Source organism: Prionailurus bengalensis, chromosome B4, assembly GCF_016509475.1.
Source record: "Prionailurus bengalensis isolate Pbe53 chromosome B4, Fcat_Pben_1.1_paternal_pri, whole genome shotgun sequence".
Lineage (NCBI taxonomy): Eukaryota > Metazoa > Chordata > Mammalia > Carnivora > Felidae > Prionailurus > Prionailurus bengalensis.
In genome coordinates this window covers 872226-884741 of record NC_057358.1, presented here as the reverse complement: position 1 = coordinate 884741, position 12516 = coordinate 872226, and the positions used below count along the sequence as shown (strand labels likewise).

Genomic DNA, 12516 nt, shown 5'->3' with positions numbered 1-12516 from the left:
GAAGTGTCTGTTCACACACCCCCTCCACCCACCACCTTCCTTATATCGGAGATTGGGTGGGGGTGGGGGGGTCGTTTGAGATGTGTATTATCTGTGTTCCAGAGAAGCTCAGATACATTCTCCTAGTCTCTAGCTTCTCATCTTTATTCTTCTAATAATAATAGTGTCTCTTGAAAAACAGTTTTGAATTTTTTGTGTAGTCCCTTGATTAATTTTTTTCTTTTATGGATCTTGCTCTTGGTGTTGTACCTAAGAAATCTGTGCTTAGTCCAAAGTCACAAAGGTTTCTCCCAGAAGCTTTACAGTTGTAGGGTTAGCATTTTTAGGTCATTTTTAGGTGTTCCATTTGAAGCTAATTTTTGTATGTGGTTCGAGGTAGGGATCTAAATTCTCTGCCCCCGCACATGTGGGTGTGCACTGTCCCCATGCCGTTTGCTGGAAGGACTCCCTTCTCCCCTGAGCTGTGCTTTGTGCGCTTGTTGGGATCATCTGTCCCTACACCCGGGGCCCTGTGTCCTTGATCTGCTTATAGGTTGGAACACCGGCACCAGTGTCTTCATTGTTCTGGCTTTATAGGGAGTCTTAAAGTAGGTGCAAAATCTCCTAACTTTGTTTCGGCTCTTCGAAATGGTCTGCATTTCCATATGGCTTTTAGAATCCACATTTCAGTTTCAGAAAGGCCAGTTGGTATTTTTACTGGGATTGCACTGAATCCATACATCAATCTGGGGAGAATTGACATCATAACAGCAGTGAGTTTTACATTCCATGAACACAGAGTATCTCTCCATTTGTTTACAGTTTTAAATTTTTTCTCTTGGTAATATTTTATAGTTTTCAGTGTAGAGACTTCCATATCTTTTTTTTTTTTTTTTTTAATTTTTTTTTCAACGTTTATTTATTTTTGGGACAGAGAGAGACAGAGCATGAACGGGGGAGGGGCAGAGAGAGAGGGAGACACAGAATCGGAAACAGGCTCCAGGCTCTGAGCCATCAGCCCAGAGCCTGACGCGGGGCTCGAACTCACGGACCGCGAGATCGTGACCTGGCTGAAGTCGGATGCTTAACCGACTGCGCCACCCAGGCGCCCCGAGACTTCCATATCTTACCAGATTTATAACCGTTCCTGTTTTGGACACAATTTTAAATAATGTTTTAATTTCAATTTCCAATTGGAGCTAGTATGTAGATACACAATTTTTTTTTTTTTTAACTTTTTTTTATTTTGAGAGAGAGAGCGCATGTGGGAGGGGCAGAGACAGAGAATCTCAAGCAGACTGCGGGCTGTCAGCACAGAGCCTGACACAGGGCTTGAACTCCCAGACCATGAGATCATGACCTGAGCCCAAACCAAAAGTCGGATGCTCAACCGACTGAGCCACCCAGGCACCCCTGTAATTTATTTTTGTATATTGATCTTGCATACTACAAATTTGTTAAACTGTAATTCTAGTTGTTTTGGAGATTTTACCAGATTTTCTGCATAGAAATGAGCCTGTTGGCCTATGAATATATAGGCCTATGAATATAAAGAGTTTTCCCTCTTTATATCCATTCTGATATACTGATTCTTGCCTGACTGCCCTTGCTCGAACCTCTGGTACAGTGGTGACCAGGCATGGAGGGGACAGTGGTTTTGCTTTGTCCTGTCTTCAGTAAGTGTGATGCTAGATGCTGATTTTTCTTGAGTGAGGTTCCCCTTCCATTCCTAGTTTGCTGAGTATTTTGGGGGGTAATGTTGGATTTTGCCAGATACTTTGTCTGTATATGTGAGGTAATTGTATGGCTTTTTATGTTTGTTTTTTACTCCATTAACGTGGTGAATTACATTGCTTAATTTTCGGTTGCTTAATACACCAACCTTTCGTTACAGAGATAAATCCTGCTTGTCATGATTTATTACCATTTTTTAAATATTGTGGGATTCAATTTGGCAAAATTTGGTAAGAATTTTTAATCTGTATTCACAGGGGTATTGGTGCATAGTTTTCTTGCTTTTGATGTCTTTGTTTAGTTTATTGGAGAGCAGAGAACTTCTGGTTTCATGGGTTGAATTGGAGTGTGTTACCTTTGGTGTTTTGAAAGAGGTTGTCCTGTGGGATTGGTTTATGTTTTTCTTAAATATTTGGTAGGATTCTCCAAGGACACTGTCTGGGCCTCGAGTTCTCTTTTAGATCCAGGCCTGTTCTGGTGACTGTCTGTTTAGGGTGTGCTTTGGTGGTGTGTATTGTTACGGATGTTTCTAGTTCATGTAAGTAGTCTGACTTATTAGTGTGAGCTTTTCATGTTTCCTTATGATCCTTTTAAATATGAATAGAACCTGTAGTAAAGTCATTCTTCCATTCCTGATGTTGCTAACTTGAGCTCGTCGGGGTGGACAGCACTGAGCCCCGATTCTGATCGTACGCAATACAGTTTCGTAGACATGACACCAAAACCAAAACGTAACGAAAAGGAGTGCATGTAAGCGCTGGTGAGGTCTGATTCAGGCCTGTCCCTGTGTGCACACCATCGCCCCAACACCAGCTTCCTTGTGTTGACGGTGGGTGTATCGCCCCTGGGAAAAGCTGGGTGAGGCACATGTGGCACCTTCTTGTGAGTTTAAAATAGAACGTCATAATAGGACAGAAAATTATTTTATGATAGGGACTCGTGGAAATAGGAAGCCAGTTAACTCTGAGTTGTGATCTCCATTTAGTTGTTTTTCTTTAGAGTCTGTGGTACAGGGTGTTAAATTTACTGTAGCTCTTAAAGGACTTTTTGAATTCCCATGTTCCTTTGTTTAGAGAACTGTAAATGCAGGACGGGTTTAAAAGCTTCTGATAGTTTGTGTCACAGTGACCCACTGTATGCGGGTTTCTTCGGTGCATTTAGTAAATATAATGTAGCACACTGCACAGGAGTGTTTATAACAGCGTCCAAATGGTTAGTCAGCTTTACTATTTGTGTTTTACCATTCATTCTTCTTCTCTTTGTAGCTTTACCTTTAGTCCAAGTGGACGAGAAGGGAGAAAAAGTAAGGCCAAATCAGAACCGCTGCATCGTTATACTGCGCGAAATCTCCGAGTCCACCCCTGTGGAAGTAAGTCCTCTCTCCTCCAAAGCACACTTGCACATTTTTTGTGTGGGTTTTTTGTTTATTTTTGTGTATTTCTGTGTTTTGGGGGGTTATATTTTTAAGAATATGCACAGTGATGCTTTCTTCGCAGGACCTACACACTGATAGTGTCCCAGAACTCCACCGTGTACTTCACGCTACACAGTACAGGAGAGTTGGTAACTCACTGTTTAGAAATTAAAAGTGAGAAAGGGTTTTTTTGTTTGTTTGTTTGTTTGTTTTGTTTTGTTTTGTTTTCAACGTTTATTTATTTTTTGGGACAGAGAGAGACAGAGCATGAACGGGGGAGGGGCAGAGAGAGAGGGAGACACAGAATCGGAAACAGGCTCCAGGCTCTGAGCCATCAGCCCAGAGCCCGACGCGGGGCTCGAACTCACGGACCACGAGATCGTGACCTGGCTGAAGTCGGACGCTTAACCGACGGCGCCACCCAGGCGCCCCATAAGTGAGAAAGGTTTAAATGCTCGTTAAAAATAATAAACCCACAAGCTAAGACAAGGAACACGTTTTTATGTTAAATAAGTTTTCAGGACAAGCATGTCCACGACAACAGGGGAACGCGGAAGAGTTGAGAGAATGTGCTCAACGAGTGCCTGGACTGGCCGGCTGGCCTGCCCACATCAGGGCTGATGCTGGCACAGGGGGAGGCAGGCACGTCCCTTCTGTGGAAACGGGGCCTGGAGATCAAAACTTGAGTAGTACCAACTTAGGCAGTAATTTTAGGAAACTACAGTCTTTGATAGCGTAAGAGTCCTGAAGAGTGATCTGCTGTTACTGCTTTGCTGGAAAATGTGTTACTCGTGCAGATGCTCATGCTGGGGAGCGTTGTGTAACCCCTGCAGGCCAGTGGAACCCGCTGGCCACACCTGGGACGATGAAAAGCCGTGAGGTGGGGCTTTAACAGAGGCAGCTCTTGGCCTGGTTGGAGCATGCCGGCTGGCTGCTGTGCGGACACTTCAAGACCCAGGAAGTTTGCTTTCTTAGTCCTGGGTCTTCCATGAGTTAGGCCTGGGTCAGTCATGCTGTGGACATTCTCTTCCTTCTCCGTAGGGAAGATAGATTAGTGTACGTGCAGGCTTAGGAAGGACAGTTCCTGGTGGAGTGTAACAAAGGTGAGAGTTTTAACAAATCTCTGATAGGATTAAAAAATCACACCTTCTTGCCTATGGCACTGTTCTAGCGGGGTTTACTTTCTGTTCAACTGAGGCTCGTTTTTACTCATTCTGTATTATAGTATGTGAAGAAAAAGAAATTGGATTGAATTTTTGGTCCTCTTTTTAAGGTTCCAAATATGAAGGATCATCCTGTTTCTTCCTGCCAGTTTGGGTGCCTGTATTAACTCACAATAGTATTTAAGACATAGGTCCTGTAAGATACTTGTAAAGACTATAACCAAGAAGAATTTTCTACTTTTCACTGCGGACACTGATCGTGGTGTATTTATATTATTCCAAATAGCATATCCTACATGTGTTGTAAAACTTGAACCATGGAAATTTTAAGAGAGAAGGCTCAGAGGAAACTATGATAAATTAAACGTTGACCAAGTAAAGAAACGGGGACAGATGTGGTCATGCGAAGCTGAGTGAGAGGACAGGAGGCCGCCCCGAGCACAGGTGGCAGAGAGCCCCTCTTGGGGGCCGGCGGCCAGCAGTCTTCGGAAAGCAGCCATGTGCTTGTTGGTGCTCAGAAAAGTTTTTAAATTACAGTTGATTTGGGCGATGAACTGTCTTTTATCAGATGGCCCTGTTTTCCCTGGCAGTATTTTGCTCTGGAATCGACTTTGGTGTTAACATAGCCGCTGCAGCTTTGTTGTGTTACCGTAGGCACAGTGCATCGTCTTTGTGTTAACGTAGCCCGTCCGTGTCTTCGTGGTTAGCGGGCACTTCTTGGGACCCTCCCACAGTTGGGTCGGGCCTTCCTTACCTCGGAGATCTCTGCTTCTGAGTGCAGAGCTGGCGCCATTATCCTGGAAGTGACTAACTGTGTGATTGGGTTGAAATCTAGCATCTTGCTGCTTGTTTTCTTTGTCTATACTGTTCTTGTTTTCTTGCCTCCCTTTGTTTTGGGCTAACGTGGTTTTTATCTCCCTTTTTGGCTTATTAGATATAACTCTTTGTTTTGTTTTAGTGGCGGCTTTTACGGTTTGTAGTCGACACCGAAGTGTATCAGCATCTGCCTTTCCTTAATATAGTACTTGTTCACCTTTCTGAGATGGTCCCCCACTTCTCACGCCCGTCTGTGCTCAGAAATTCTGTGTAGTCCTAAAGCACATAGTGCTTTGTTGTTGTGCTTGCTTTAAACGAGTCAATTTTCTTTTAAAGAGATTAAAAATAAAGATGTGTTTCATATTTATCTACCATGTACCATTTACAGTGCTTTTCATTCCATGTCTAGATCTAGACTTCCTTTTAGCTTCCTTTCTGCCTGGGTATTCCTTTATTTCTTGGGGTGCAGGTCTACTGGTAGTGAGTTTTTTCAGCTTTTGTGTGTTTGAGAAAATGTCTATTTTACTGTCCTTTATAAAAGATACTTTCTTTGGGTGTAGAATCCAGGATTGACAAGATTGTTTATCCTTCCTGCGTTTTGAAGATGTTCTTCTGTGTTCTGGTGTGCGTTGTTTCTGAGGATGGGTCCTTCACTTTTGTCTCCATTCCTCTGTATGTAGTGACTGTTCTTTTTTCTTACTGCCTTGAAGATTTTAGGCAATTTGATTGTGATACATCTTGATGTAGCTGGTAAGTTTCTTGTACTTGAAGTGTCCTGAGCTATTATTTCTTCAAATAGTTTTTCTCTTCTCCCTTCTTTTTTTTTTTTTTTTTTTTTTTTTCAAAGTTCTAACTAACCATTAATCCTACTTAGTGCATTTTTCATTCCAGAAGTTCATTTTGGGTCTTTATTTCTTTCTTCTTCCATATCTCTATTTAACATGTTCAGTCTTTACTTTTGTGAATATAGAATATACGTCTAACAACTATTTTAATATCCTTGCCTTTTAATTCTGTCATCTGTATCAGTTCGGGGTCTAATTTGATGGACTTCCCTCCCTTAGGTCATATTTTCTCATTTCTTTGTGTATCTGGTGAATTTTGAATGGAGGCCAGGCATTTGGATTTTGTGTTATTGGGTCCTGAATGTCTTTGTATTCTTCCCCTGTAGTCATTTTTGAGCTTTGTTTGAGGTTCAATTTGACCCTTTAGGCATATTGTTAGGTGGGATCCAGGCTGCCTTCACTCCAGGCCGGTTCTTCGTTCTTCCGCACACTGCAGCCGGGCCCTTCTGTGTGCACTGCCTGAGGTCCTGTGAGTTGGGAGTTTTTCCCATTTCCCACTGTGTCTGGTGGGGAGACACTACCCCACCCTCGTCCCGGCAAGCTCTGCTGCTGTTCCCTCTGGTCATTTCAGGGGCTGTTGATGCACACCGAGCCCCACTGAGAGCCCTGGACTCGTGGGGATGGGTCAGCGCTCACCTCCTGGCACTGAGTTGTGGGGTCTCCATGGGGACTCTGGGCCCAAGCTGGGCACTCGCAGGCTCATCTGCCCTATATGGCCTGAGCTCTGCTTTCTGAAACTGTCTTTTCCTACATTTTGTCTTTGGTTTTGGGGAGCATAAATCTGGCCCATCTTGGCCAAAACCAAAAGTTCAGCTAATGTTTAAATTTCTCAGATTACCACCCTCCTTCCCCAGGTGTGTAGTTACCAGCTCTCGAGTGCAGTGCAGCAATGTCAGCACGTTAATTTACCTTAAAGGGACCTTGGTCCTAAGAAAAGCACTTGGTACGTAGTGGATTTACTTCCTGTGGCAGTGGGGACCTGATTCTGGAAGCCACACTCAGCACCTCTGCTCTTCTGGAAGAGGTTTAGTAGCCATCAGTATGTTGGACTCTGTGTCTAAGAATCTGTCCTCCAGTGTCCATACCGTTTCTATTTGGTAAGGACAGATGCAGCGTAGCCGAGAATTAATTTCTGCCTCTCTGTCCCTGTAGGAAGTAGAAGCACTGTTCAAAGGAGACAATTTACCGAAATTCATAAACTGTGAATTTGCCTATAATGATAATTGGTTTATTACATTTGAAACAGAAGCTGATGCACAGCAGGTAAGTCCTTCCCACCGCTGTTGAAGCCCAGCGTTACCAGTACTTAATACTTAACCTAAGTCGTACGTAGGGGGCCTGACTGTGGGTGTTGAGATTACTGTTGCATTGTGGCACTAAGTTTGATTATATAAAGTGCAGGGGAAATCATGTTGTAGAAACTGAAATAGGTGTGTTTGTGCAAATAGTTTTTGTAGCAATATGTAAAATGTATGACGTTATTTCTTAAGGACATGTAAGATGAGCAGCATGTGCAAATGAGTTCTTTTCTTTTATGTTTTCTTTTCTCGGGCGGAGAAAAGTTTTAATACTTAGAAAGTGTTTTGGGAAATTGGAACACCACCTTAACTTTCACCAGGTGTCACTGTGTATCGTAAGACAGTTGAAACGGCCCTGCGGCCCTCTGGGAGGAGAGGCAGGGAGTTATGATGGTCTCTCTGCCCTTCAAGGAGGAGTCTTGCTGGGGGAAACGTTAACGTGCTTAAAGGGATTGCCAGTACAGGTGGCTCTTGAACAGCGTGGAGGTTAGGGATGCCGACCCCGCATGGTGGGGAGTCCACGTGTAATGATTGATTCTCCGAAGTGTGAACTATTGCTAATCTACTGTTGGGCTGCCTGAAGTCTTCCTGATAACATAAACAATTGACGAACTCCTACCTTGTCTCTTATATACTGTGTTCTTAGAATAAAATAAGCTGGAGAACATACTGCTAAGAAAATCATAAGTAGGAGAAAATGCATTTATAGTACTGTCTTGTAGTTCTCCAAAGTCTGCATGTGGGTGGCCCTTTGTGGTTCAAACCCGTGTTTGAGGGTCAGCTGTGGATATTACGTGTTAAGTGACATGAATGCAACGAAGTTCAGAAGAGAGAAACCTGAAGGATGGGTGTTAATGGGCTGGCAGGGAAAGGACAGAGGAGGAGCTGGGCAGTTGGAGACAGGTAGGAGCTGTGAGCGCGGCAGGCGCGAGCTGTCCTCACCAGGAGGGCGCGTGCGGCGGGCCCAGGTCACATCAGGTAGCTCAGAGCCTTAAGGAGTGCACTTGGGAGAAGAATAAGGAGCCACGTAGGCGGGGACTTTGGAATATTGCAATCTCAATGTTTTCTTCTCCTGGACTGTGTAATTCCATTTTCAGATTGGGGTTGTGACTGGGGACTTGGTATCCATTGTTACCTGCAGGTCAGGACCCTTGGCTGGTGGCCTGTGGGAGGCTCTGCGGTGTCTGTTAGTCCTGCTCGAATCGTGGTCACATGTTGAGCATGAGACTGTTTGCTGGAGGCTCCCTCACTCTTAGAGGTTCTTTTAAGGAACCATTGACCCAGAGTAGGTTAAGATTCCCCATTCTAGGTTCTGTCCGTCATATTTTGATGACCCCATTCCTTAGCTGAGGTAGTGAGTTACCTGCCAGTTCCTTGTGTTTCTAAGATGAATAACACAGTGGTATTGTGGATGGTTTTGCCCTCAGGCTTACAAATATCTTCGAGAAGAAGTCAAGACTTTTCAAGGAAAACCAATTAAGGTAAGCAAGACCACTCGTTAGACTCTCTGTATTTGCAAATCACTTCTTCAGTATTCTCACAGACACTTCTGTGTCTTCACACAGGCACGGATAAAAGCAAAGGCAATAGCTATAAACACATTTTTGCCAAAGAATGGATTTAGACCTCTGGACATGAGCCTTTACGCGCAGCAGCGCTACACAGCCTCCTTTTACTTACCTCCGGTCTACAGCCCTCAGCAGCAGTTCCCCCTGTACAGCCTGATTGCTCCCCAGACGTGGTCGGCCACACACAGCTATCTTGATCCGCCGCTGGTGAGTCCTGCGGTGTTTGGAGCTTATGCAGCCGGAGGTTCTGTGGTGGGCACTGCACCAGGTGCTCAGAAGGGTGGGGCCCCGGGCCTCTAGGGGAACCGGACGGGTCTACAGTCTGCTGTGGTGAAACGGACCCTCGGGTCCTGTAGCAGACCTCAGTTTCATCGGGAGATCAGTGTGCCGCTGTGTACACTGAAAAAGTGGAAGGCTCTAATCTTGATCCTTGGCGGGGTCCACCTGCCGTCCCGTGTAGCTGCACCTTCCTAAGCCGTGTAGTTCCCAGTAAAACACAAAACGTGATCCGAGCTCTGGGATGACGGGGTTACTTCTGAGCACAGGGGGTGCCAGGGGAGACACTTTTAAGGACTCACAGATGTTTTAACAGGCTTCTAACAGTGGAGGACAAGGAGACCTATAGCTTTATTCTTCCCACCAGCCCCAGACTGACTGGCCTGTGTAGTGGGTCCAGGTGGTTTTCCCCAGCTGTGTCGCTGGAGAGCTTAGAGAGGTCAGGCGGGCCCCGGCTGGGCATGGGACAGAATCAGGACTGTGATCAGCCCCGGTCGTTGGGCTCCCACCATGGACAGTGGGGATGGGCTGATGGACAGGCTTGCATGAGGCCGCAGGGCAGGTGTCGGTGGGGCCAGAGACAGGGAAGGGCACAGCGTGTGGAAGGTTGTATTTGGGAAGCCGGAGTTGAGTAATGGTCTTGAGGGTGTGACTGTGGACCGAGCTGGGGAAAGCTATGTGGGGCTGGGGTCACGTGGGGGATGTGGCAGAGGCCTGTGAGCCAGGCCCCACCATGTGGGGATGTCACGTGGGGCTCTTGTTAGGGATGGAGCAGCAACTCAGGTGGGGTTGGGGGTGTCCGTGCCTGTCGCACACGTGCAGATGAGCGTCCCTAAGAGCACGCAGCCTGGGAAAAAGCATGGTGGCAGGCAGGCGGGCGGGAACTGGGAAAACGGGACCTGGACAGAATACCGTGAAGCTTACAGTGGGGGCTTACCTGCTGTGATGTCCTCTCTGCTGAGCTCATCAGGAGGTGGAAGGAGGGGGGCTGTAGGAGAGCCAGTGGGTGTGCGGGGGCACCGGGCGGCTGGCGTGCTGGGTGTCTCTGAGCTGAAACGGAGGCTGAGGCAGGGAGCTCAGAGGGGAAGCCAGGCTGTGTGGCATCTCCGGTGTGTCCTGAGGCCGCGCACTCTGTGCCTGTGGCTTGTGGGGCCACAGGAGTCGGGAGAGGTGGTCATGGGCACCGTCAGGGCCTGAGGTCTGGAGACACTGCAGACAAGGTTTCTCCCCCTCCCCCCCATGCTAAAAATGTTACGTTCTGTTGAAGGTACCAGTGGCCATGTGGCCGGCAGATCATGAGAGAACCGTAATGGGGAGTAGAGTCCTTGAGCTCTGGCATTGAAGAATTTCTCCAGGGGAGGCCAGCCGGCGCACCGTGCTGTCTGCTTCCTCTGGAGTTACGTTGCTTTTCGGACCGCTCTCATCGCATCTGTGCCTGTCTGGCACTAGGGTCGGTTGGCCATTCTAGGTGGTTCCTTTGACCCTGGTTCAGGAATGAGGCCTTTTGCTTGCTCAAAAGCACACTGTGTCATTTGGAGCAGATGTGAAGAGATAGTACCTGTTAATTCTCAGCAAGTAATGTCAAATGATTGGGTTAGGGACTTACTTACTTATTTATTTCTAAAAAATGTTTATTTTTGAGAGTGAGTGAGCAAGCATGGGTGGGGGAGGGGCAGAGAGAGAAAGGGAGACACAGAATCCAAAGCAGGCTCCAGGCTCTGAACTGTTATTGCAAAGCCTGACACGGGGCTCGAACTCACGAACTGTGAGATCATGACCTGAGCCAAAGTGAGACGCTTAACTGACTGAGCCACCTGAGTGCTCCCGAGGGTCTAATTTATTTTTAAACTCTTGAGCAGAATTACTCAAATACCAGAGTTCTCTATGTAAGAGTACATACAGGAAATGATTTGTCACAACTGGTCTTACCATGATTCACAGTCTTACGTGATTTAAAATCTAGTTCCTGTGTGATTGATAGATTTTTAAATAGTCTCACTCTGGCAGCTATTCTCAGATGGCATGTTGAGGATTCTCACAAAGTTCTAAGTGTATCTTTTGCTCCCAGAGTTTCCCCTCTGTTGCTTTTTTTTTTTTTTTTTTTTTTAATCAGCAAACAATTTTATTTGGTCCTAAGCTGTGTCTAACATCTGCTTTCTGTCACAGCATATGCTTAGCTCCAGCCCCCACAGGTGTAGGTTGGCTTCCTTGGGGGGCTGTTGTGGGGAGGTCACCTTAGTCGGCCCAGAAGAAGGCCTCAGCCCCAGCCTGGTTCAGGAAATATTGGTCATTGGCAATAATCTAACACCATGTTCTTTTCATCCGGGAAATATTTCAAGCCTTAACTGGAGCAGAGCCTACTTGGCAAGTCGAGAAATAACTCCAACGACCATGAGGTGCACCGTTAGCCAGCGTGAAGGCTGTTTATGGCTTGCTGACTTGTTTGTTTTTAATGAATCTAGGTAACTCCATTTCCAAATACTGGATTTATAAATGGGTTTACGTCTCCAACCTTCAAACCTGCAGCGTCTCCTCTGACTTCGCTCAGACAGTACCCTCCAAGAAGCAGGCAAGTTCCACGAGTGGTGGAGACGTGGTAGCTCCCCGGGGTTTGTGGTAAGAGGTCTGCCACACTGTGCTGTGCTCTTGAGTGGAGCAGAATGAGCCGTGTTGAAGCGGGGAGTCCTTCCCACGTGCTCGAGTCACGTTTAGTACATGGAGAAGCTCTTTCTGACGAGCTCTTGTGACACATGTGACCAGTGGAGATGAAACCGCTGGAAGCCTAGAATCGCACTGAGGTCATACCCTGAGATGTGTGCCGGACTGCCTGCATAAAGCACAGGTGCTCTGCGGCTTGTGGCCGTGGGGGCCTGCTTTGAATTTGGACCTGGGCCGCCGCAACACAGAACGTCGATACTTTGTAGATTGGCATTAGCGGACATAGCATGCGTTAACTATTTCTTAAGTAATGTTTGTACTGTTTTTTTCTAAATAGAAAGTACCTTTTAGTTGAGTCATTTCATGTTAGCAAGGTCATTTTATGATGCCACGATGGCTTTAACACTGAGCATGTGCAAACCTTCTGTTTCCAGGAATCCTAGCAAATCTCATCTACGCCATGCCATTCCCAGTGCAGAGAGAGGACCTGGACTGTTAGAAAGCCCTTCGATATTTAACTTCACTGCAGACCGTCTAATTAATGGCGTTCGGAGCCCACAGGCACGGCAGACAGGTCCTCCTAGAACACGGATACAGAACCCTCCCGCCTACGCCAAGAGGGAGGTTGGGTCTGGTCGCGTGGAGCAGAGCAGCGCGGAGTCTCCCCCTGGTTTAGGGAGAGGGAGGTGAGTCCTTGCGAGCTGCTATCAGACAGCTGCGGCCTGTCCCAGTAGGCTGTGAACATTGTCCAGTGTCCTCTGCAGG

The 12516-nt window shown here is 46.5% G+C and overlaps 1 protein-coding gene across 3 annotated transcripts in view; it reads left to right on the top strand.

The window, feature by feature from the left end:
* The window catches only part of LARP4B (La ribonucleoprotein 4B), a 93220-nt gene that overhangs the window by 59938 nt on the left and 20766 nt on the right, over positions 1-12516 (top strand). For all 3 annotated transcript variants that reach the window (XM_043563343.1, XM_043563344.1, XM_043563342.1), the window contains exons 8-13: positions 2979-3082; positions 7104-7214; positions 8677-8730; positions 8815-9024; positions 11556-11662; positions 12186-12437. In XM_043563343.1, the coding sequence (XP_043419278.1) occupies positions 2979-3082; positions 7104-7214; positions 8677-8730; positions 8815-9024; positions 11556-11662; positions 12186-12437 (838 nt within the window). The remainder of the gene's footprint in view (positions 1-2978; positions 3083-7103; positions 7215-8676; positions 8731-8814; positions 9025-11555; positions 11663-12185; positions 12438-12516) is intronic.